A 26,692-nucleotide genomic window follows, 5' to 3' on the forward strand; every position below is an offset into this window, starting at 1 on the left:
ATAATTTAGCAAAGCCTACCTTAAATGTACTTAGAACACTCACCTTAGCCTACAGTTGGGCAAAGCTATCTAACACAAATCCTATTTTATAATGAAGTGCTGAATATCTCATGTATTGAATACTGTACTGAAAGTGAGACACAGAATGGTTGTATAGGTATCTGAAGTACAGTTTCTACTGACTGCACATTGCTTCTACACCATCATAAAGTCAAAAAATCATAACTTGGGGGCTGTCTGTAGTTTATTTCCCTGTGCTTTTGAGTCAGCCCTAGGCGCCCTAGTCATACGCCATTTAGCACATCTCGGAGCTCATCTCAATCAAGATGCATTTTCTGAATAGTCTCAATACTTCAGATACTGCCTTGACTTTAAATCCCTTAAGGATTTGGCCGGGTGCGGTGGCTCAGGCCTGTAATCTCAGCACTTTGGGAGGCCAAGGCTGGCAGATCACAAAGTCAGGAGATCGAGACCATCGTGGCTAACACGGTGAAACCCTATCTCTACTCAAAATACAAAAAATTAGCCAGGCGTGGTGGCGGGCGCCTATAGTCCCAGCTACTCGGGAGGCTGAAGCAGGAGAATGACATGAACCCGGGAGGTGGAGCTTGCAGTGAGCCGAGATAGCGCCACTGCACTCCAGCCTGGGCGACAGTGCGAGACTCTGTCTCAAAAAAAAAAAAAAAAACAAAACCCTTTAAGGATTTATGTGCAAGACCAGCATGTTCTCTGGGCCCAGAAAGGGGGAGTCAAAAAAAAAAAAGCATCATGTTTAGATCAGTGAGATGAAATTAAGTCATCAAGTCATTCAATCATCAGATATTTCAAAAATATTTATATATTTACAATATTTTAACGAAACAAGAGCGAAATATTATAATATTTTAGCAAAACAACAACATCAAAAAATATTTATATATTTTATAGTATTTGTGCAGGGCACTGAACTAGGTGATGGGGACATAATGTTCAAACCAAGGTCCCCGCCTTCAATGCAGCTTATATTAAACAAATACGATTAAAATTACCATACATACTATGAAAGAAAAGAACAAAAATGGCATGAGAGAGAATAACAGGCTGGAGCTAAGAATTTAAATTAGGTAGGTCTAGGAATATTCTGAGGATGTGATACTGAAGCTGAGGCTTGAAGAATAAATAGAATTTCACTGGTCAAAGAGTAAGGGAAATGTATTTCAGGAAGAAAGAATAATATGTAGAAAGACTTCCACTTTAATCACTCAGTCAATATATTTCTTAAGAATTTTCTACATATGTGGTGTTTTTCAAAGAACAATATACAGAAATATAAGACTTGGCCCTTGCATTAGGGAGACAAGACATAAACAGAATAATCAATTATATAAGTCTACCTGGGCTTGCCATAACAACATACCACACACTGGGTGGCTTGAACATTAGAGATTTATTTTCTCATGGTTCTGGAGGCTAGAGGTCCATGATCAAAGCGCTGGCAAAACAGATTCTGGTGAGGGCTCTCTTCCTAGATGTTGGCCTTTTCCCTGTGTCCTCCTATGTCCCTTCTTTGGTGAATGCCCACAGAGAGATCAAACTTTCCTGTGCGTCTTTTTATAAGGACACTAATTCTGTCGGATCAGGGCCCCATCTTTATGATATCATTTAACTTTAATCACTTTCTTAGAGACCCCATGTCCAAATACAGCCACACTAGCGGTTAGCTTCAACATATGAATTTTGAGGAGATGCAACCAGTCTATAACATCAATCAACAAACAAAAATAATACTAGGAACACAGTGAGTTTATTCTATTCATTCATTAAACAAATAATACTAAGTTCCCATTAGACGCCAGATACCGTACTAAGTGTTGAGAATACACAGGGAACAAGGCAGACGGGGCTTCTGCCCTCATGGAGCTTATAGGCTACACCAGAAGTAGACAATTAAACAGATAATTAATTACAGCAAAGAGTGATGGGAGTAATGACAAGTCTGGTAGCACTAGAGTAACAGCAGGGAGAGCCAAGCTATCCCAGAGGAGCAGAAAAGGCCTGGAAGAAGTATATTTGGAGGATAAGCAGAGCTAGCCAGATGAAGAATAGAATTAAGATGAAGAGTGGAATTAAGAGGGTTCTGGGGAGAGTGCAGTACATGCAAAGCCTGTGAGGCAAGAGAGTGGGTGACTTTGGGAGGCCATGGCAGGCGGATCACCTGAGATCAGGAGTTGGAGACCAGCCTGGCCAACATGGTAAAACCCAGTCTCTACTAAAAATACTTGGCTGGGCACGGTGGCTCACACCTGTAATTCCAACACTTTGGGAGGCCAAGGCGGGCAGATCACCTGAAGTCGGGAGTTCGAGGCCAGCCTGACCAACATGGAGACACCCCGTCTCTACTAAAAATACAAAATTAGCTGGGCATGGTGGTCTATGCCTGTAATCCCAGCTACTTGGGAGGCTGAGGCAGGAGAATCGCTTGAACCCGGGAGGCAGAGGTTGCGGTGAGCCAAGATCATGCCATTGCACTCCAGCCTGGGCAACAAGAGCAAAACCCCGTCTCAAAAAAAAAAAAAAAAAAAAATTAGCCCACTGTGGTAGCATGCACCTGTAATCCCAGTTACTTACTTAGGAGTCTGAGGCAGGAGAATTGCTTGAACCCGGGAGGCAGAGTTTGCAGTGAGCCGAGATTGCACCATTGCACTCCAGCCTGGGTGACAACAGTGAGACTCTGTCTCAAAAAAAAAAAAAAAAAAAAAGTTCCATGAAGGGGCTGGGCACCGTGGCTCACGCCTGTAATCCCAGCACTTTGGGAGGCTGAGACGGGTGGACCACTTGAGCTCAGGAGTTCAAGAAGAGCCTGAGCAACATGGCAAAACCCCGTCTCTACAAAGGATACAAAAAATAGCCAGGCGTGGTGGCATGCACCTGTAGTCCCAGCTACTTGGGAAGCTAAGGTGAGAGGATCACTTGAGCCTGGGAGGTTAAGGCTACAGTAAGCTTCCAACCTGGGTGGAACACGGAGACCCTGTCTCAAAAAAAAAAAATTCTATGTAGTTGGAAGGTGGACTATAAAGGAGAGATGAGTGAGATAAGGCTGAATAAAGAGGCAGCTACTAGACCTGAAGGTAAGTCCTGAATTTGGGGGGTGGGGGAAGACAGGGAGAGGAGTCCTAACATGATCAGACTTATTTTTGGAGGTAGGTAAGATACAGGAAGGAAGAAACATGAAGATATATTTAGGAGGTAAAATTGGCAGGTCGTTGCGACTAGATATTGGAGTTGTAGAGTCAAAATATGCCACACTGATATATGCCACTTTGGCATAAGGATTATTTTGAGAATAATATACACTTGAAAAACAGCATATGCAAGAAGAGCACTCTGGCCTTCCTTTTTCTTACTGAAACCAGGAGATAAAACTCCATGTGAAAGATGCCCTCCTTGTACCAGGAGAAAGCCATTCTTATCACCAGAGACAGAGCTGAGAGGCTGGGAAGAAATCTGTATAAACCTTGTTAAACTAACCCTTATCTAATCTTTTGGGCAATGGAAAAGATGGTGATATCTTAAACTGGGATAGGAAATATTTTAAGAGAATGAGGGGTTCCATTCCGAACAAAGTACCTATGAGACATCCAGATAAAGGTGTCCTCTTGGCAGTTAGTCATTTGGGCCTGGAGCTCTAAAAAGTAGTCTGGCTGGAGTTACAAATTTTTCAAACCATTTGTAGATGAGAAACTGGGGCCACAAGAATGGATAGGGGCGGGGTGTGGTGGCTTACGCCTGTAATCCCAGCACTTTGGGAGGCCAAGGTGGGTGGATCACCTAAGGTCAGGAGACCAGCCTGGCCAACATGGCGAAACCCCATCTCTACTAAAAATGCAAAAATTAGCTTGGCATGGTGGCGTGTGCCTGTGGTCCCAGCTACTCGGGAGGCTGAGGCAGGAGAATCGCTTGAACCTGGGAGGTGGAGGTTGCAGCGGGCTGAGATCACACCACTGCACTCCAGCCTGGGTGACAGAGTGAGACTCTGTCTCAAAAGAAAGGAAAGAGAAAGAAAAAGGAAGAAAGAAAGAAAGAAAGAAAGAAAGAAAGGAAGGAAGGAAGGAAGGAAGGAAGGAAGGAAGGAAGGAAGGAAGGAAGGAAGGAAGGAAAGAAAGAAAGAAAGAAAGGATGGTTTTGCCTAAGAAGAATGTGTAGGGTGGGTGAGAAGAAGGCCTAGAACAGGTCCTTGAAGCACGCTTAATATTAAAGGGGCTGGCAGAGGAGCTGCAAAGGAAACCGATTAAAAAACAGAGCAGTAGGCCAGGCGCAGTGGCTCATGCCTGTAATCCCAGCATTTTGGAAGGCTGAGGCAGGCAGATCACTTGAGGTCAAGAGTTCGAGACCAGCCCAGCCAACATGGCGAAACTCCGTCTCTACTGAAAATACAAAAATTAGCTGGGTGTGGTGGCGCACACCTGTAAATTCAGCTACTCAGGGGGCTGAGGCAGGAGAATCGCTTGAACCCAGGAGACGGAGGCTGCAGTGAGCCGAGATAGCGCCATTTTGCACTCCAGCCTGGGTGACAGAGCGAGACTCTCTCAAACAAACAAACAAACAAAAACAGAGCAGTAGGAGGAAAGCTAGGAGATGGTGTCATTAGAGAAGCCAAAAGAAGAGGATGATTTGACCAAAGAGTAAACATGGTGAGGGTGGGGTGGGGGTGGTGGGGTGCAAGGTCAGGTAAGGAGGCCATAAAACCGCACGCAACAGGGACAAAATGAAGGGTACAGACAAGGAGGACTGAAAGACTTCAGGAGAGTACACTTACTCTGGGCTATGTTTCAGTGGGACCTACATTTTGCTACTGATATCACGTCTAGCTTTTTGAATAGTTCCCTAAATGCCAGCCTCCAAATCTGACTGAATATGAAATAGACCAAGAAGCAGGCTTAGGAGAAAAAATAATTTTCCAATTCCATTTTTGGAATAATGCTGTTGTAACCCAACTCCACTCACTAGCCAAACATATTGGATAACGGATGACAGCAGGATGCCCAAGTGGTTGATGAATAGCGAGTTTAAGTAGGTCAATTAGGAGCAGAGAAGGAAGCAAAAACACTCCAAAATACCCCATCAAAGTACTTCAAACAATGTGGCTTTGCTGTGGATGAGTAGAAACCACAACAGATGTATTAGCCTGGTCAACAACAATCAGAAAGGAGATGCTTTTTTTTTTTTTTTGAGACACAGTCTTGCACTGTCACCCAGGCTGGAGTGCAGTGGCCCGATCTCAGCTCACCGCAAGCTCCGCCTCCCGGATTCACGCCATTCTCCTGCCTCAGCCTCCCCAGCAGCTGGGGACTACAGGTGCCCACCACCACGCCCGGCTAATTTTTTGTATTTTTAGTAGAGATGGGGTTTCACTGTGTTAGCCAGGATGGTCTCGATCTCCTGACCTTGTGATCTGCCCGCCTTGGCCTCCTAAAATGCTGGGATTACAGGTGTGAGCCAACGCGCCTGGCCTTTTTTTTTTTTTGAGACGGAGTTTTGCTCTTGTTGCCCAGGCTGGAGAACAATGGCGCAATCTCAGCTCACCGCAACCTCCACCTCCCAGGTTCAAGCGATTCTCCTGCCTCAGCCTCCCAAGTAGCTGGGATTACAGGCATGTGCCACCACGCCCAGCTAATTTGGTATTTTTAGTAGAGACAGGTTTTCTCCATGTTGGTCAGGCTGGTCTGGAACGCCTGACCTCAGGTGATCCGTCTGCATTGGCCTCCCGAAGTGTTGGGATTACAGGCGTGAGCCACCTCACCCAGCCAAGAAATGCTCTTTTTTAGGTTAAAAAAAGAAAAAAGGCTTTAAGCAAATTCTAAGCCTATAAGCCAGAGTGCCAAGCATCAGAGGCTCTTTAAATGCTGACTCTAGATCCATATTTTCACAAAGTATCATCTTTATGTATCCTCTGTGGTAAGGTCCTATATTTAGGTTTACAAAACTCTGCTGCACACATACAAGACTTGGGTTGGCAGCATGTTGTGTGAAAAAGAGCTGAGTCCGTAAATGACCACACAAGTTTAGCATGAGCAAACAGTGTCATGTGACTGCTAAAAAATGTAAATACAGGCTGGGCACAGTGGCTCACACCTGTAATCCCAGCACTTTGGGAGGCCGAGACGGGTGGATCATGAGATCAGGAGTTTGAGACCAGCCTGGCCAACATGGTGAAACCTCGTCTCTACTAAAAATACAAAAATTAACCGGGCGTGGTGGTGCGCACCTGCAATCCCAGCTACTCGGGACGTTGAGACAGGAGAATTGCTTGAACCCCGGAGGCGGAGGACGCAGTCAGCCGAGATTGCGCCATTACACACCAGCTCTGGGCAATAGAGCAAGACTCAGTCTCGGAAAAAAAAAAAAAAAATGTAAATACAACTGTAGTCCACTTTAATAGACGTGTCCAGATAATAATAGTCCAACTGCATTCTGAATTATTCAGAATAAATCTGGAGTACTGTGTTCAGTTGAAAGGGTCACATTTTAAGAGTGATAGCTCTTACTTATCCCTTTCTTTCCATTCCCAATCTTAGATACTCTCATCTCATACCTAGCGTGGTAGATTGTTTCCAAAGATGACCCAAAAACTCCTCCCATGGCACATGCCCTTTGTGGTGTTACTTTGCCACTCTTCCCATTAAGAATTAGACTCTATTTCTCCTGGTGAATCCAGGGTGGCTCTGAGTCTTACTCTGACCAACAAGAAGTGATGCTCACAGGCCTAGGCCTAAGGGACCTCACAGCTTCTATTTTTGCGTACTTTGTTGTCAACCACCAAGTCAAGAAGCTGGAGCTAAACTACTGACTGATAAGAGGCCAGTGTGAAAAGAGAGGTCATGCAGAGGAGAAATGAAGGACCCAGCCAATAGCTACCACTGACACCCTAGACAAGTGAGTGAAGCCATCTTGAATCTTTCAGCCCTAGCCAAGCCAGTGCTGGTGATGTTCTTCTATATCTGTGTGACTGTCCAATATGGCAGTCACTAGCCACATACAGGGCTACTGAATCCTTGGAATGTGGCTAGGGCATCTGAAGAACTTCATTTTTAATTTCATTTTAACTTAAACTTTAAATAGCTAATGGCTACTTTCCAGGCCAGTGTAACAGTCTGTTACCACTCAAGTCATCCAGCATAATCCCGCTAAAGCAACTGGGCACAGGGCAGCCAAAAATCATCTTAGCACCTGCCCTTTAGGGGCTATAAGTATATATACAGTGACAAGAGAAGGCGGTGGAGAAGGATGCAGTGTAGCTCTGTCAGCCTTGTTTTTAAAAATGAAAGAAAAAATATCTCCCTCTAACATCACCCAAAGGGAAATTTCCAAGCAATGGAATATATCATGATTCTCACATCTAGCCTAGAGAGCTCCTGACTAGAAAAGTAACTTTCAAAAACTGTTTCCTCATCTGCTGAAAAACAAAATTTAAACAGTCCCCTGGTTCACTCTTTTTGGGGGGAGAGGGGGAGCAGAAAGGAAATATGAGAGAGTCTACATTGCGTGCTAGACACGGCCACATTTAAAATACATCGAATTCTCTTAATCCTTTTTTTTCAAACTAAGCGAACATAAGTTCAGAGAGGTAATTTGCCAAGGACCTATGACTAGTTAGTGCTAAAGATAAAATTCAAAACCAGGCCTCTGAATTTCCGACCCCCTACTCTTCCCACCACGGCGGAATGCCTCACCTATCAAAAATAAAAATTTCTAATGGCCTATTGAGCTTTTCCATGATCTCTTCACCTAAGTAACTATTTCCAGTTAATGCCTTCTTAGCAGACTGATCCCATTTTTCCTCCCTTCACTTTCCTATACTTCTTTTTCCTCTAATTTTACCCATCCTTCAAACTCCATTTTAAACTTTTTTTTCCTTCCATAGAACTTTCCTTATCTTAACACAATTGCCCTCTCTGAATTTTTATATTACTTATAATAGGCACCATATAATATAGCGTTCTCTGTTACACTGCTTTTCCCTTAAATAGACCTTAATCTCCTTGAAGACAGAAGCTATCCTATGTCTTTGGGGAGTGGCAATCTTTCCAAATTTCTTTAGCTTTCCCCCAGAGCCGTGAGTAGATACTTCTGGAATGGACGAATGATCTAAACTCAATAGACAAATACTTGTTGATTCATTAAAGCCCCAAACTCTGCTGTTTTACCCTTTGCTTCATAATCTACAGCACACCAATTAATCCAAAAGGGCTGAGGGGCTAATCCACACTGCAGCCCCGCCACGTAACGCTACCCGCCGGCCCTGTCACGCCACGCCCAGCCTGCTGGTTGCCGATTTAGCGTAGCCCAACCCTGGGACGGCCGATTGGGCGTGGTGTGCGTGGCTGAAGGCGTGGCTGAGAAGAGAAACCTACGCTTTGGGTCAGACTCGGTAGTTTCCGGTAATCTTCGACAATTTCCGGCAACGGTTTTCTCTCTCGTCGACCAACCTCGGGTATTTCCGACTCCCTTCGGGCTTTTCCGTCTGGTTCCCGCTCGGCTTTCTCCACTTCGGGTATTCCCGTGTTCCGCTCGGAAGCACTCGGCAATCGCTCGGCCTCCCCCATCCCCCGGTAACGGTCGCTGGTGAGTTTAAATGAGCCGGGGCTGGCCGGGCCGGAGCCGCTACAGAGGGGGCCTGAGGCACTGCAGAAAGTGGGCCTGAGCCTCGAGGATGACGGTGCTGCAGGAACCCGTCCAGGTAATGATAACCTTCTTCTCTGGGGCTTGGCTGGCAGCCTCGGTCGGGAAGCAGCAGCGTAGGGCCACTCCGCGGCCTGGTGCGGCCTAGGCCCGGCTGCTTCTCCCGCCTCCCCTGCTGCCGTGTCCTGCCTATCTTTAGTCAGTTCGGAGGCCTTGCCCACAGCCTAAGCCGTGTTACCTCTGGCCCTACATTACTTCACCCTTAGCGTGAGCTGCTTCGGCGAAAATAACCGCCTTTCCCGTCCGAGCCAACGTCCGGCCAGCCCTTCCTGTCAGTCCAGGGGCCTGGCTTGACTGGGGGTGGGATATGAGGGGCCGAAAATGCACCCCAAGCGCTCTCTTGCCTAAAAGATGATCGAGAAGCACATTTGATTGGAGCTTGTGTGATCTTCGTGACGGTAGGGCAAGTTTACGGAGGTTTTTTTTATTTTGTCTTATATGAGAGGGTGGAGGGAGCGTAGGATCGGTCTTTTTAATACTAATTTCTGTTTTGGTAACAGACTTCCTATCCCACGTTTCCTTTCTCGGTGAATTTCCCACCGGACAATGATGGTTTGAGAAGACAACTCCAAGCCTCAGTGCTGAGGTGCAAGCACCAATACCAGGGGAGGAGGTGGAAAGGGCACATTTGGGTTGTTTTCATCCTCTCTGATGGGGATCAGGAGCATTTTGTTGTGCATGTTTATAAGGCATTCAGGAAATGAAACACAAATAATGGTGTTTCTGTCCATTTCACTGCCTTTACACCAGGGTATGCTTTGACGCACAGTGCTGTGTTGCATTAAAGGAACCCTATTGGATTTTAAGTGTGTGATGCGGTGCCAAGTCATTTTCCCCCCTGAGATCTGGAGAAACTGAATCTTTTGTGCCTTGGTAATGGACCAGGTCTGGGAGACTTCATCCCACTGTATGATCTTTAACTTGATCAGAATTGGCCTCTATCAACTGCTGTCATTGAGTCATGGACTTTATTTTGAAGTTATAAAGCAAACTGATTTTTAGAAATTCCTTCATATTGCCCTTGAAAGGCTTGAGGTATCAAACAGTAAATATTTTAATATATCACTACTTTCATATTTATTTCATTTTTCTAAACAGCATGAAATACTCATTTCTTCTAGTTTGGTTTTTTTCTCCAGCTGTTTACATATAGCAGCTATTAGTGTTTGAATTAATAAAACGTAAGATTATATCTTATGAAATTTACCTGTCTGTAAGTTGTATCAGTTTTTCTAGAGCTATTTCCATCCAAATTCTTTTTACCAGTATAGTTTCTTTTAAGATTTTTTTTTATTCTGGCTGTAGATGAGGTAATTATATATATATAATTTTTTAAGGCCTAACATGAACTTAAATAGATAAGCAGATTACTCAAGTTATTTAATTTCTGTTGCATATTCTTATAATTTTGTTTTAATAGTTAATGATTTTTTTTTTTTTGCCTTCTCTGGCCCCAGAAGTCTTCTAAAGTGATAAACTAGTTGCATTGATAGACTATAACCACCATTTAATAATAATTTCAGACTTCATAAAAGCATGGAAGGCCGGGTGTGGTGGCTTACACCTGTAATCCCAGCACTTTGGGAGGCTGAGGCGGGTGGATCACCTGAGGTCAGGAGTTTGAGTCCTGCCTGGCCAACACAGTGAAACCCTGTCTCTACTAAAAATATAAAAAATTAGCCAGGCGTGGTGGTGGTCGCCTGTAATCCCAGCTACTTGGGAGGCTGAGGCAGGAGAATTGCCTGAACCCAGGAGATGGAGTTTGCAGTGAGCCGACATGGTCCCGCTGCACTCCAGCCTGGGCGACAGAATGAGACTCCATCTCAAAATAAATAAATAAATAAATAAATAATAAAAGCATGGAAAAGAAAAGGAATATGTAGCCTGTTTCTAGATAGTACCCATCAGGTTTCCTGTTTGTCCTTAAAGTACTGTGAGCAGTAATACACTTTGATATTTTTAAGGCTTAAATGACAAATTTGCTTCTTTTTCATAGTAGCATTGTCCATTAGATTTTTGAGATAGTGGTAGAAAGTTTTAGGATATGACTAGGTGAAAATTTTGGTTGTATAGTATAAGAAGCCATTCAAGAAGGGATTTGGAACAGTGAGAAGAACAAGCAACTTTGGCTACAATGATAAAGATCAATGATCAGGGATAGTGCTGCAAATGGGAAAGAATTAGGAAGAGAATAAAAATAGGACAGGTATATAAGATACTGTCTTTATTTAAAAAAAAACTATGATGACAGATTGCGTGTATTTGGAAAGCAATGAGAGTAAGTTGGAAAATTGTTCTTTCTTGGAATGCCTCAGAGTTGATGGTATTACTAGGCATAGGAAAAAGTTCACAGAAAATATGAAGAACTGTTTTCTGCATTTTTTTCTTTAAAGTTTTAATGTAGAATGGCCAGTCCGATATACCATATATGCCTAAATTAAAACTCCGTCTCAAATTACTACTTCTCAGAGGAGTATTACTTTATATTTGAGTCCTTACAAAAGTCTCACATATGAGGCAGAATTTCTGTCAGTTCTTTTATTTTTAATAGTAACTATTTGGAAAGACACACTAGCTTAAGTGACTTCAGTGAGAGCTTTTTGGATATTTATAAAAGTCACCTGGTGAAATTGGTTTTTAAAAAAGAAGCAAAGAGATTTTATATAGATTTAGCAATTATTCCTAGGGGTAAGACTTCACAGAAGTGTTGGATGAAGTTGTAAATAAGCCTTTCGAAAATTAATTTAATAAGCAATATAGCAATTGGGTACTATATACATGATACTGTTTTAGAGATCATTAGATGGTGAAGGAGTACTCTTGGCTGGGGATAAAATGTTCAGGGACAGCATCTAACATGGATTCAAAGAGTAACATATTTTGGCTACTCAATGAGAAATTTAGATTTAATGTACATTGGTAATGAATAACCATTATATGAGCAGAAGAGTGAGCAGAGGAATTATGTAATAAAAGCACCACTTTGGGAATATTTATCTGGTGCTGTTGGAAAGGGAGGAAGAGACAAGAGTTAGACATACAGACTAGTAGACCAGGGCTGCTTAATCTGAGCACTATTGACATTTGGGGCAAGCTAATACTTTGTTGGAAGCTGTGCATTGTAGAATGTTTTGTAGCATCCCTGGCTTCTAACCACTGGATGACCCCTCCATTTGTGACAACCAAAAATACCCTCTAGACATTGCTAAATGTTGGGGCATTAGTTGGGAGTAAGAAGGCAAAATTGCCCAGAGTGAGAACCACTGACGTGCATCTAAACTAAATCAGTATCCTAGAAATTCAATTATAATGTATAATATGAAATTTCAACAGTGATTTTTTTCTTTATATCTTCTTACATTGTCTGAAGCCTTTATTATCCATTTATTTTATGGTTTTTAAAAAAGGGCAGCTGACTGGGCACAGTGGCTCACGCTTGTAATCCCAGCACTTTCAGAGGCTGAGGCAGACAGATCACTTGAGCCAAGGAGTTCAAGACCAACAAATAAAATAAAGACAGCTTTTTTGACAAAAACAAGAACACAAAATGTATAAAAAATTTAACAAAAACAAGTAAACAAATTTTTTGTAATAAGCTTTCTCTAACAAAAAATTTGTAGTGATTACAGGCCGGGCGCGGTGCCTCACGCCTGTAATCCCAGCACTTTGGGGGGCTGAGGCAGGCGGATCACAAGGTCAGGAGATCGAGAACATCCTGGCCAACACGGTGAAACCGTTCCTTCTCTACTAAAAATACAAAAAAAAATTAGCCGGGCATGGTGGCAGGCACCTGTAGTCCCAGCTACTCAGGAGGCTGAGGCAGGAGAATGGCGTGAACCCAGGAGGTGGAGCTTGCAGTGAGCCGAGATCGCGCCACTGCACTCCAGCCTGGGTGACAGAGTGAGACTCTGTCTCAAAAACAAAGAGAAAAATTTGTAGTGATTACATTTAAGTCTAAGTGCAACTTACAGAGGTTTGTTTATATTTTAAATAATATTTTATATTTAAGAATAGCTAGCTGGTAAGGAATTTTGCAACTTTAAGCTGTTGGTTTATTTATCTTTTAAATTAGTGCACCTGGGGACTAACCCATTAATCAGTCAGATTTCTCTTAAACATTTTTTAGGGGAGAGGGAGAGGAGCGTTGTTCTTTTTGGCTTCATAACTTTCTTTTAGCAGCATTTCGTCCATCTGGCTTTAATTTGTAGAACTCTAGCGGTAATGCACTGGGTGTTGTTCTTTTAAGGGAAGGCCCACACCATCAGTTGGGCAGAGGTGCTGATTTTAGCCCTGTTCATCATCAGCTACTAATCTGTAGTGCCTTAGAGAATAATCTGTTCTCCCCGCCAATCCCGGCACAAGAGACACTGTTACTCAGGAACTTAGAATTGATTGAGCAAAGCGGGATGGAAGCAGTATGTGAGATTCTCGAGATGGCAAGTTTTTTCTGATGCTCTTAAGAACTGGTGATAAGGGAATGATGTTATGAGCAAAGCTTGATTTTAAGTCAGAAGTGGATACAACTCTTGAATATGATACCTTTTTTCCTTCTTTTTTCCCCCCACCCTTGCCTCTTATTTCTTTAATTTTAAAAGGACAGAAAAAATTTCAAAGTTCTAGGACTTTTTGACTTTAGTATATGTGTGTGAAATTTTCCTAGTGGTCCATAGTAGTAAAATAGCTGGTAAATCATTTGAGTCTTTTGTGGCTTATATATTGCAAAATAAGCAGTTGTAGCAGGTATGCTGGGGAGATGTTATGCAACAGAAACTACATATTTATTGAATTTCTTTATATTAAGAGATTGGCAAAGAAAAGGTTTTCCAAGTGCTTAATGTATGATAGTATACTAGGAGCATTGTAAATGGATCATTTCATTTAATCCACAAAACAACTCCAATAAATAAACTCCATTTATCAGATGAAGAGATTGAGGCTGAGAAAAGTTGAGTATTTCCCACAAAGTCCCACTACTGGAAGTGCTGGCACACAAATTTGAGCACTCACCATTTTCTTTCACTTACAGCAAAATTAAACATGTAGGTTCTTAGGAAATCCCAGATTTCATAAAGGAGTAATTTGGTGGTAATTATTTGCATAATAAAATAATTCTTCTATTTATCACAGAGTTTCTTTCAGTAGAGACTCCCAGAGATTCTTTATTATTAGATATACATCTAGGAATACAAAGAAACTTAACGCTAAGACTAACGTACAAGAGTGTCAACAGTGGAAGACTGCTAGAAGTGAAAGATCATTTGCTTATTCATTCAACATATAAGCACCTGCTTTAAAAGCACATAATGGATGCTGGGAGTATAATAATGAGCAAAAACAGACATAGCCCCTACCTTGTGGAGTTTATAATATAGTGAGGAAAACATCACTCAAATACTCTCCTAAATTAATACAGAATTATAGCAGTGGGAAGTATTACAAAGGAAAGGTACTTGGTGCAATTAGAGTGTATAATAATGGTGCCTAATCTCATCTTTTTCCTTGTATCTAGATAGGAATGGTAAAATTAGACATCTTTGAGACTTTATAAAATTTAAGCTATATAAACAAAGGTTAAACAAGAGGCTCTGGAGATCCCAAACTAAGTTCATTACTGTTCTTTCTTGAGGAAATAGACAGGGCTAAGTCATTTACTACTTTTATTTTTAAAATTATAATTAATATACTCATTGCAGAATTATTAAACATTTACTTGTTTGTTCAACAAAATTTATTGAGCCTTTACTGTATCTAAGGCATATTAATCACTTAATATAATTTAGATGTACTGGTACAATGTTAGCTAGTGATCAGTAACCAGATTTTACTGGTTTCCGTTGTAACCTTTTTAAATCATTCAACAAATTATAAGCTGGTGTATGTGCTAAAAATAAAAAATAACGCTTGTATCATGATCAGGTGTGAGATATCTCAAAAGTAGTTTATTACTAAAAATGATTTGACATTACCTAGTAAAGATGAACATATGCATATTCAACAACCCAGTAATTTTATTCCTAAATATATATCCTAATTTGGAGAGATTCTTTTTTGTGTTTTTTTTGATGGGAGTCTTGCTCCTATTGCACTCCAGCAGCTATTCACAGGTATGATCATAGCCTTGAACTCCTGGACTCAAGCAGTCTTCCCAGCTCAGCCTTCTGAGTCGCTGGGACTAAAGGCTCACACCACTGTGATAGGCTGGAGAGATTCTTAAATATATACCCCAGGAGATGAATCTTAAGACTGTTGCAGCATTGTTATAATTGGAAAAACAAAACAAAACAAAAAAACACCCTAGAAATAACCCAAATGTCCACATGCTGTAAAATAGATAAAATACATTTTGGATTTTGATATGTTTATACAATGGAAATATTATTTATTCAGCAATGAAAACAAATGAACTCTAGCTACACACATCAAGAATGAATTTTCAAAACATTGGATTTCAAAAGCAAATTGTAGCAGAATGTATACAATATGATTGTATTTATTTAAAGTTCGAAAACAGGAAAAAGTAAATGTTATACTGCTTAGAGATGATGTGTACAAATGTATAAAATTGTGAAGAAAACCAAGAGAAAGGTCAAGAAAATTCAGTGTGGTGGTTTCCTCTTTGGGGCAGGGAGAGGTTTTGGTATCAACAAGGAACACACAGGGAGTTTCAGAGATATTTTATTTCTTAAGCTGGGTGGTGAGTACATGGGCCTAAATGTCTTTGGTTATTGTTACTTAAAATGTCCTTCTATCTCATATATACTTTAGGTTATATGTTTTGTAATTCTAAAAGAGAAAACATATATTCAAAAAATTAAAAGTTATTCCTATGATAACTTTACTCATTTGCATTGCAATATGCTTCCTGGAGTGGATGAGAATTGAGTGGCATTAAAGGTAATAGATAGGGAAGTTTTTGTGGGAGGATGACATACATTTTAATATCTCTGTCATGTATATCACATAAAGTGGTTGAGAACCACTGCTGCTAAAAGTCTGTAGTTTAGTAGGGTTGGCAGTCCTGTTAACAAATAACCATGTTATGAGTGCTCTACTAGAAGAGGTATCTTAAAAAAGAAATGGCTTGACATCAGCCAGGAAAGCTTTATGGGGCAGATGTTATTTAAGCTGGATCTTTAGGGACGAGCAGTTTATAAGGGGAGATTGGTGAGGGGAGCCCACATTGCCCAATGGAGGAAAAGGGTGTACAAAGGCACAGAAGCCTAAAAGTCCATAGAGAGTTGAGTGAGGAAATTCAGATATGTTAGGAGCCATACTGTGAAGAGCCTTGCCCGGCACACTCTGGAGTTTGCTCTGTGGGCATTGGGGTTTTATCACTTAAATTAGGGATATTAATTTCAGTATTTGATGTAAGGCTCTGTGCTAGTAGTTACCTTGAAAGTCTGTATGTATGTATATTTATGTTCTTTTTCCTCCATTTGCAGGCTGCTATATGGCAAGCACTAAACCACTATGCTTACCGAGATGCGGTTTTCCTCGCAGAACGCCTTTATGCAGAAGGTTTGAAATCTATTCATTGCTGTAGAATGATAAATGAATAACATATATGAAATTCCATAACTTTTTATCACTGTAACAAGATTCTAGCTATCATCATCTTGTTTTTTTTCTGATTGACACTAGTTCATAAAATCTTTACTTTTTTTCTGTGTAGTTCCCTTACATACTACTTTTAATAACTATGTAGAATTGATTCAGGTTTATATGCTATGATTTACTTAATCATTTTTCAATCTTTAGGTTTTTTTTTTCCCCAGGGTTTTTGTTGTTTTGGGTTTTTTTTTTTTTTTTTTTTTGAAACAGGGTCTCACTCTGTCACCCATGTTGGAGTACAGTGGGACCATCTCAGCTCACTGCAACCTCTACCTCCCAGGCTCAAGCGATCCTCCCACATCAGCCTCCCAAGTAGCTGGGACCACAGGCACGGACCACCACGCCTGGCTAATTTTTTTTTTTTTTTTTTTTTTGGTAGAGATAGGGTTTTGCTATGTTGCCCAGGCTGGTCTCAAACTCCTGCGCTTAGGTGATCCACCTGCCTTGGCCTCCCAAAGTGCTGGGATTATACTCATGAGCCACCATGCCATGTATTTTTTTTTTTTTTTTTAAGAAAAGAGTCTGTATTCTATGGTGAAGAACATGGATTTAGACTCTATAGCCTTGGAACAAATCCTAACCTTTTACTTAAATGTACAGTTTTATAACCTTGGACGAGTTACTTTAATATCTGAAAATTCAGATATTTCATCTATAAAATAATCATTGCCCCTTAGAATTAAAAATTCAATGAGATGGTTTATTTAAAGCCCTTAGCACAGCCATCTGGCTTGGTAATCAATGCTTAATAAACACCACTGATAATGTATGTTTTGTTTCTGTCATTATTATAATTCCCTTTCTAAGATGCTGATATAGATCATTGTGTACAGCTTTTTTTTTTTTTTGAGTCATTTCCTTGGGTTATATACTTTTAAATGGAATTTACAAGTCAAACAGTATGGGTTTAGTAGCTGAGAGTTGTGAGAACAAGGCCTAAACCTCAGGGGCAGGAAATTTCACAAAAGGACAAAGAGCAATGCTTGGAAGTAGTTTTGAGAAGTTAAGTGGAAACCAGCCTTACCTTGACTCTGAGATAGTGGGATGTAAGGTGATTACTGTCCATGTGAGAGAGCTGTCTCCTCGGTGGAGAATGGGAATTCAGTGAGAAAAGTGAGGAAGATCTGGGCAGCAGGAGTTTAAGGTCCCAATGAAAAGATTAGAAAGGTGAGAAGGAATGGAAGGCTTAGAAAGAAGATTATACAATAGATTAATGTACTCCATTCACTTATGCAAAAGTGATGTTTATTGTGAATAATCTATTTAAAAATATTTTCATTGATACCTAGGCAGGCCCCATATTTTGCTGTATTTTTAAAAATTTTTGTTGAGTCAGAATCTCACTCTGTCACCCAGGCTAGAGTACAGTGGCACAATCGTAGCTCACTGCAGCCTTGAACTCCTGGACTGAAGTGATCCTCCTGCCTCAGCCTCCCAAAGAGCTGGAGTTATAGATGTGAGCCACTGTACTCAGCCACTGTCTTCTATTTCTAGTATTTCCTTTTTGTTTTTGTTTATTATTAAAGAATAGGCAGTTTCTAGTTTATTATAGTTAGGCTCTTAAAAATTGTAAATTCATGGTTTAGAATTCAATTAGATTTTCCCATAGAATTGGTGGTAAGATTCCCAGATTAGTCCACATAAAGCTGTTTAGTCCACATTATTTATGTGCCTGATACAATGCTTGGCACTTGGAAAGTTGCTCAGTAAATGTTAGTTTCTTTCAATATAGAACCTAACCATTCGGTTTAACCATATTTATATGAGGAAAGATTTTAGAATTAAGTGTAGTAAGAGCAGATACTATCCTGGCTCAGTAATAATAACAATAATTCTATCACTTATTGATTTCTTACTGTATACTAGGTACTCTAAGTATTTAATATTAGTTACTAATTTAATCTTCAATAATCCTATCAAATAGACATTGCTATTGCCATTTTCTGGATGAAGAACTGAGACTAATGTCCACAGGCGGTAACTAGTAATCTGTCTGATTCCGCTTTCCCAAGGGTAGCAATTACCACTTCTCTGATTTGCAACCATAGTAGGCATCACTAATCCATTATAGTACTCATTCCCACTGAACCAACCTCAGAATTCTTGGCAACAGTTTTCTTGGCTGGACAATATCAGTTGATATGCTAGAAGTAACCTGTTTGCTCAGGGGCCTCCTACGTCACTAGTAGCAGTTTCTATATTTGGAGAAAGACATCCAACAAGGCATGAGGCTAAAGCAGTTGATCAGTAGGATCTTCTGTAAGTCAAATTCTTGAAATAATTTCTCAGTTTCACTAGTTCTTTGTTGCCCATTTGTCTTTCTCTCGACATTTATAGTCGGCCTGAGACTGTGGGATCAGAAAGAAGGAACAGCAGAATGATATAAGAGAGAATCTGGGAGGCTGAGGTGGGCAGATCACCTGAGGTTGGGAATTTGAGACCAGCCTGACCAACATGGAGAAACCCCATCTCTACTAAAAAATACAAAATTAGCCGGCGTAGTGGCACATGCCTGTAATCCCAGCCACCCAGGAGGCTGAGGCAGGAGAATCGCTTGAACCCGGGAGGCGGAGGTTGCGGTGAGCCGAGATTACACCACTGCACTCCAGCCTGGGCAACAGAGCAAGACTCCGTCTCAAAAAAAAAAAAAGGAAAAAGGAAAGAGAATCTGAATTCAGATACTCATTTGCCATTTGATCTTAAGCCAAAAGTCATTCTGAGCCTTATTTTCCTTATCTTTAAAATAGAAGAGAAATATCTGTTTAACAAGATAGTTTTAAGGACTAAATACAGTAAAATATGTAAAGAGTCTGCTGTAGTTTCTGGCACATAGAAAGTCCTTTACAGGTTCCCTCTCTCCCCTAACATATCCTAATACAGTGACTTTTCAGGGTTTTTTTTTTTTCTTATTTTTATTTTTATTTATTTATTTATTTTTGAGATAGCCTGTCACCCAGGTTGGAGTGCAGTCATGTGATCTTTTCTCACTTCAGCCTTGACCTCCCAGGCCCAAACAATCCTCCCACCTCAACCTCCCTACTAGATGAGACTACAGGCACATGCTACCATGCCCAGCTAATTTTTGTATTTTTGAGAACACGAGATCTCACAATGTTGCCCAGGCCAGTCTTAAATTCCTGATCTCAAGCAATCCTCCCACCTCCGCCTCCCAAAGTGCTGGGATTATAGACGTGAGCCACTGTGGCCTGGCCAGATTTTTTTTACCCTTGTTAGATATGATACACTCTAATATTTTCCATTGAGTGGTTTTGTTGTTGTTGTTGTTTTTTTTTTTTTTTTTTTTTTTTTTTTTTTGAGACGGAGTCTCGCTCTGTCACCCAGCCTGGAGTGCAGTGGCGCGATCTCCGCTCACTGCAAGCTCCGCCTCCCGGGTTCACGCCATTCTCCTGCCTCAGCCTCCCGAGTAGCTGGGACTACAGGCGCCCGCCACCACGCCCGGCTAATTTTTTTGTATTTTTAGTAGAGACGGGGTTTCACCATGTTAGCCAGGATGGTCTCGATCTCCTGACCTCGTGATCCGCCCGCCTCGGCCTCCCAAAGTGCTGGGATTACAGGCGTGAGCCACCGCGCCCAGCCTGTTGTTGTTGTTTTAACGTAGGCTGATAACCACTAAATTGACATCACAGTCCACTAGTGAGTTGAGATTTGCTGTTTTGGAAAAACTGTCCTAATTTTACCATCTCCCTCCAATAAATTCCCTTCCCCCATTGTAAGCATGTATTTTTCTTTCCCACCACCAATACCTGATCCCCTTGACCAAGGTTTTTCTCTTTTGTTAATTAACTGTTAAGAATGAATAGAAATAAGTGCTATACAACAAATAGAAATAGTGTTAGACTATGAGGAAAAAAATACATTAATGCAACTAGTATGATAGCTCTTTGGAGATATGTGTGTGTGTGTACACACACACATATAAAATAAGAGTTATGTTCAGAAAATCAACCAGACATAAGTTTTGTGTGCATTTTTTTCATAAGTAATTGCTACCTATGGAACTCTATGAGACTAAGAGGATTGGAACTAGTGAAAGGAAAAGAAAGAGAAACAGCTGAAAACCTTGTGTCAACATGTATTCCTAGGTTATTTTGAGGGTCCTAGCCCAGAGTTCAAAATTGCTTAAGGTCTACTGTTTTATCTTAAATTAATGTGGGTTTTACATCCCACACTGCGAAATGTTTTTGTTTGTTTGTTTCAGATAGGGTCTCCCTCTGTCACCCAGGCTGCAGTGCAGTGGCCTAATCTCGGCTGACTGCCTCCCAGGTTCAGGCAATTCTCCTGCATCAGCCTCCTGAGTAGCTGGGATTATAAGTGCCTGCGGCCACGCCCAGCTAATTTTTGTATTTTTAGTAGAGGTGGAGTTTCACCATGTTGGCTAAGCCGGTCTCAAACTCCTAGCCTCAAGTGATCTGTCCACCTTGGCCTCCCAAAGTGCTGGGAATACAGGTGGGAGCCACTGTATCCGGCCTTTATTTTTTAATATTAGTACTTTTTAAACATTTTTTTTTTAAGTCAAGATCTCCCTATGTTGCCCATGCTGGCCTCAAACACTTGGGCTCAAGCGATCCTCCCAAGTAGCTAGGAATACAGGCGTGTGCTGCTGCGCCCTACTTGAATGCATTTTAAATGACCGTAAAATCGTTCACCAATTTTCTACCTGTCTTAGTGATTAGTGGGTAAGATGTATAGATTGCATTGGGTGTATCAATTTTAGTAAATTAGGCTCAGTGGGAGAGAACTGAACCAGAGTAAAACGTTCAGCATCTGTTTCTTTTCTATTAACCAGGATACTGAGAGCCCAAACTCACAGAAATATATGCGTACAAATGGCAACATATAAAAAAAAACTACCAGATTGTGTTAAGATCAGTATTAAAGAATATCCAGAATTCTACTAAAGATGTGGAATAATGTATCATTTTGAGGCCTTTATTGATCCAAGACTCACCTATTTTCATTGAATTAACTTGGATGTTTCACAGACACATCAAACTCAATATATTCAAATCTAACCTAAGATACCACTAACTGAATTTTCCTTATCTCCCGTTCCCTGCCTGTTCCTTTTCCCCTCCCAAATTTGTGTTCCTTCTTAAAGCCCTTCAGAAGTATCTAATTGTTGTAAGGATCTGTTCCTAAATCTTTACACAGTTTACAAAGCCCTGCACAATTTGGCCATCTTTTTTCTCCTCACATATTGCCATTTTCTGCCTCAAACACTAAGGAGCCTTTTAAAACTTCTTCCAGCCCTCTTTTATTTGTGGTCTTTTTACTCTAAGCGTGGTTTTAAAATACTTAAGAGTACTATTAACCCCATCATTAACAACAGGTATAAAACCAGTTGGTATTGAAATGCAGGATGTAAATAAATGTAAACATTGAGAATAGTATTCATATGCTAAAGTTGCATATGTAGATGAAATGTTCAACAGTAGAAATGACTCTGAACAACAGAATGAATAATGAAATATAAGAAAAGTATAGCCTCCATACAATTGAAAACAGAAAAAAAAAAAAAGTTGATGAAATAGAATTACTTGAGCATGTGGCTCAGGGACACTTATGTACCCCCCGCATTAATATCAAATATCTATTCAGGTATTGTAAATTTAAGAGAAGGCCAATAATTAAAATAATAGCACATACAGCCTTCACTATGTGTCAGATACTATCCTAATTGCTGTGCATGTATTAAGTCATTTAATCCTAACAGCACCCTTTAAAGGTAGGTATCATAGTCCTTATCGGATGAGAAAAAAATGAGGGTCAGAGAAGTTAAGTAAGTCTGCCCTAAGTCATAGCTAGTAGGTTGAAGTGCCAGAATCTGAACCCAAGCACTCTAGCTTCAGAGTCGGTACTTTAATCCACATGTCATACTACTTATAGTTGATTTAAAAACTTAACAGATAATCAATTTGTTTTATTTTTTTTCTTTTGAGACAGAGTCTCACTCTGTTGCCCAGGCTGGAGTGCAGTGGCGTGATCTCAGCTTACTGCAACCTCTGCCTCCCAGGTTCAAGCAATTCTTGTACCTCTACCTCCCAAGAAGCTGGAATTACAGACATGCACCACTATGCCTGATTAATTTTTGTATTTTTAGTAGAGATGGGGTTTCGCCATGTTGGCCAGGCTCGTCTCCAACTCGTGGACTCAAGTGATCTGCCCACCTTGGCCTCCCAGAGTGCTGAGATTACAGGCATGAGCCACTGTGCCTGGCCCAGATAATCAATTTGAAACATGTGTCACAAATCATAAAAAGTTCCATAGGTTCTATGCCCTTAAATTCACACAACATCAGAGTTCATGACAGGGTAGCCACAGAGTACTCTAACCTCTGAGGGCTTCTCTGATATTTGTATAGTTTATCAAGGCTAGGTAAAGAACAGTCACCTCAACAAATTTTAAATTTGTCAAAATTGGTCCATTTTAGAAAGGCTGCTTATTTAGATTATAAATCAGTGTGAAGAAGAGGCGTCTATCTGGTTTAAAAGCTTTGAAAGACTAATTTACCTTTCTGTTTGATGTAAATGTATCTGGAGGATGCAAGGTTAAACCCCTCTTAATTATTTTGGACTTATACTCAAAAGACCTTTCCAATTTTGAAGCCAAACCTGTTTGTAAGAAGAGGAACTTCAGTAGTGCTGCTACAACTTCCTTCCTTCCTTCCTTCCTTCCTTCCTTCCTTCCTTCCTTCCTTCCTTCCTTCCTTCCTTCCTCTCTCTCTCTTTCTCTCTTTCTTTCTTTCTCTCTCTCCTTTCCTTTCCTGTCCTGTCCTGTCCTGTCCTGTTTCGATAGTCCTGTTTCAACCGAGTTTTGCTGTTGCCCAGGCTGGAGTGCAGTGGCATGATCTCGGCTCACTGCAACCACTGCCTCCCGGGTTCAAGTGATTGTTCTGCCTCAGCCTCCCAAGTAGCTGGGATCACAGTTGCACGCCACCACACCCGGCTGATTTTTGTATTTTTAGTAGAGATGGGGTTTCACCATGTTGGCCAGGCTGGCCTTGAACTCTTGACCTCAGGTGATCCACCTGCCTCGGCCTCCCAAAGTGCTGGGATTACAGGCTTAATTTGTTTGTTTTTTCACTTTAGCAGTACATTCTGGAAATCTTTCTATGTCTGTATTTTTCATCACATGGACATAGTATAATTTAACTAGTACACGATTGATTTCTCAATATTACTTTAAGAGTGACTTAATGGAGTCAATGCTAACTTCATTCATGATTATGAAATATATTATGGACCTTATAATTCTAATCCCATATTTTAATTAAGTCTGTAAATAAAGGATGGTAAATAAGTGACATGCAAACATCTATAACTGTTTCTGGATCCTGTTATTTTGATCACTACTCTTGGTAGCTAGGCCGTGATCAGCCTCAAGAAGTTTTCTGAACGTGGCATTTCAGACAGCCATTATCCGTAAGTTGGAGTTACTGTTCTAGATGAAATCTTTGTCGATCCTATCCAGTAAACATATTCTGTGCTTTTTAGATTTATGGCTGCTTACCACTGCTTCTTTAGTTGTGTTTGGGGTACTGTTATCTTTTTCTGCTGCCAAGTTACTTGTGAGGAGCCTAAGAAACCACCCGTGTCACAACACTTCAGATTGCTCTGGATTTGCTTCCTTATCTGACAGTTTCATTATATTTATTTATTTATTTATTTAAACAGAATCTCACTCTGTCACCCAGGCTGGAGTGCAGTGGCACGATCTCGGCTCACTGCAGTCTCTGCCTCCTGGGTCCAGGCGATTCTCCTGCCTCAGCCTCCGGAGTAGCTGGGATTACAGGCTTGCGCCACCGCGCCTGGCTAATTTTTGTATTTTTGGTAGAAGACGGGGTTTCGCCATGTTGGCCAGGCTGGTCTTGAATTCCTGACCTCAGGTGATCTGCCTGCCTCAGCCTCCCAAAGTGCTAGGATTACAGGCATGAGCCACCACGCCTAGCCAGTTTCATTATTTTTAAGTTTTGCCTAAATCACCAATCCGTATCCCATTTGAACATATAATTTTTAAGTTATTATGCTTCAAAAAGCTAATTGCAGTATTACACTAAAATTACACACGCACACGTACACACAAAAAGAATAGTTGGTGTCTTTATTAGGCAATTTTATTGCAGTGAAAGTGGACCTACACATAATCAAATATTTGTAAACAATTGAGACAGCATTACTGTGACTGGGAGTTAAATTAGTTTGTGGGAGCCATTGTTTATTGGTATAATCAATAGTTTTTAAAAACTTATAAGGTGAAAAGAAACCAGACCATTGTAAAATCTAGAGGAAATCAAACTTTCTAACTTATGTAAATTAGAAGTTGTAGCTCAGTAAAATTAATAGTTTATTCCTACTGCAGTGAGTGCCCCATTCTTTTTTTTTTTTGTACCTGCAGCACTAATACTACTATACATCTCATTAAAACACATCTGCCAAAATTTCTTATCATTTACTATTTATTATTTTTTACACTGTGGTTTCATAAAAAACCATAAGATGGACCAGAGAAGAAGGGTTCTGTTGGTTTTTGCTTGCACATATCTGTGACAAAAAACTTAGAAATAAAATTTCAAATTACTTTTTTATCCAAACTCTTAGAATGATGTTAACTATTTAAAAAGATGTGGCAAGTTTGTCTTGTACTTTACAACAGTGGTTCTCAAACTTGAGAATGCCACAGAATCACTTGCAGAGTTTGTTAACCACGTAGATTACTGGTTCCTACTCCCAGAATTACTAATTTAGTGGGTATGAGATGGGACACAAAAATTTTCATTTCTAGCAAGTTTCCAAGTTATGCTGATACTGGTACAAGGACCACACTTTGAGAACCACTGGCTTAGAAGATCCTTCAGCTCACTGGTATTATTGCATAACCCATTTTTAGAAGCACAGTTTTGTGGTTTTCCCTCTCTTTCCATCCTCTTTGTTGTTGCCTCTGTAGACCCTGGATTGTGGGGATAGAAGTGAAGTGATGATCAGTTTAGTAGAGACATAGACTAAATAAGGGTGAAAAATGCCACTTGCATTAAGAAGGCAGGGGGCATTTCCTAATGTAAAAAGGAGGGACAGATTGATAGATAACTCAGCTCTTGCTATTGTAATGTAATTTAATTATTGTTACTATAGTCTGTCAACTGAATGTTAAAATGGTGTGAGCATTCACAATTTATAATTTATCTTAAATATAATTTAATGTATATTTGATGTTAAAGCAAAACAAGTGGATTTTTTTTCAATCTGGTCCTTTTAAAATATAGAAATTATTTCATATTGGTAGTTAGATTTATTTACACTCAGGTTTCTCTTGCTAATGAAATTTGACTTCTATCCTCCCAAAAGATTTATTAGAAAAATATTACCTAAAAACAAGATCCTTTACTGGTAGTCTGTTTAAAGGCAGGGGTGTTTCTGTGTGTGTATGCTTTTCTTAAATATTTACGGAGAATACCATGATTGTCTTCATTGTATTATTTCCTTGGTTTCTTATAGAGAAAAGTAATCAAGATCTAAGGAACTGACTTTGCTATAAGCAAACCGTTTCTCCATAATTCAAATTTGAATTAATAAGTGATTGTTTTGTGTTAAAATAGCAAGCCTAATTTTTTTTTTTTTTGCTAAACTTGTTTATTGCATGATAAACTGATTATCATTCAATATACTGAACAATAGCCTTTTTAAAAAATGTCTGTTTTTAGTACACTCAGAAGAAGCGTTGTTTTTACTGGCAACCTGTTATTACCGCTCAGGAAAGGCATATAAAGCATATAGACTCTTGAAAGGACACAGTTGTACTACACCGCAATGCAAATACCTGCTTGCAAAATGTTGTGTTGATCTCAGCAAGTAAGTTTTAAAATATTTTCTAGCTATTTTGTTTTACTTACACTGTTGAATTTTGGATAAAATTCATTTCAGATTAAACTCTGATTCCCTTTCTTCCCTGTTTTCCATCTATTTCAGTAACATTCAAAATGTTTACACTGTTGCCTATGGCATTATTTATATTATGGAGATTTCATTGTTATGGTAATAAATAATAGAGTTTAACTCTGGAGAAACTTAAGTTATAACCGATTCTTATTGGTTTCTTAAATGATCACAAATATTTCGTTTTCTTTGCTTTCAGTGTTAGACCAATTTGAATAAGCCTGAAAACCCACCAGCTCACTTGAGATTAAGGCTCCCTTGTGTTTAGGTGATTGTATAGTTTCCTTTCAAGATCATTTTATTGAGTACTTCTTTTGCACATTACAGTTAAACCAAGTCAGCTGTCCCTATACCAAATTTGGAGGCATTTAGAGATACAGATAGTTAGGTTCTATTCAATTCTTTTCTGTACT

General features: G+C 40.2%; 2 protein-coding genes across 15 annotated transcripts in view; one reads left to right on the forward strand and one right to left on the reverse strand.

The window, feature by feature from the left end:
- Positions 1-8,530, reverse strand: part of MYL4 (myosin light chain 4) — a 34,368-nt gene extending 25,838 nt beyond the window's left edge. The window contains exon 1 of one of the 2 annotated variants that reach the window (XM_055387775.1): positions 8,391-8,530. The gene's annotated coding sequence lies outside the window, so the exon portion shown is untranslated. The remainder of the gene's footprint in view (positions 1-8,390) is intronic. The other variant, XM_055387778.2, reaches the window with a different exon arrangement.
- The window catches only part of CDC27 (cell division cycle 27), a 69,467-nt gene continuing 51,296 nt past the window's right edge, over positions 8,522-26,692 (forward strand). For 3 of the 13 annotated variants that reach the window (XM_055387769.2, XM_055387771.2, XM_055387770.2), the window contains exons 1-3: positions 8,576-8,716; positions 16,161-16,236; positions 26,048-26,195. In XM_055387769.2, coding sequence (XP_055243744.1) covers positions 8,690-8,716; positions 16,161-16,236; positions 26,048-26,195 — 251 coding nt within the window. In that variant the 5' untranslated portion in view covers positions 8,576-8,689. Of the gene's footprint in view, positions 8,717-8,976; positions 9,117-16,160; positions 16,237-26,047; positions 26,196-26,692 lie in introns of those variants that run through there. The other 10 variants (XM_055387772.2, XM_055387774.2, XM_063706320.1 and 7 more) reach the window with 7 other exon arrangements.

This window comes from Gorilla gorilla, chromosome 4, assembly GCF_029281585.2.
Source record: "Gorilla gorilla gorilla isolate KB3781 chromosome 4, NHGRI_mGorGor1-v2.1_pri, whole genome shotgun sequence".
Taxonomy (NCBI): domain Eukaryota; kingdom Metazoa; phylum Chordata; class Mammalia; order Primates; family Hominidae; genus Gorilla; species Gorilla gorilla.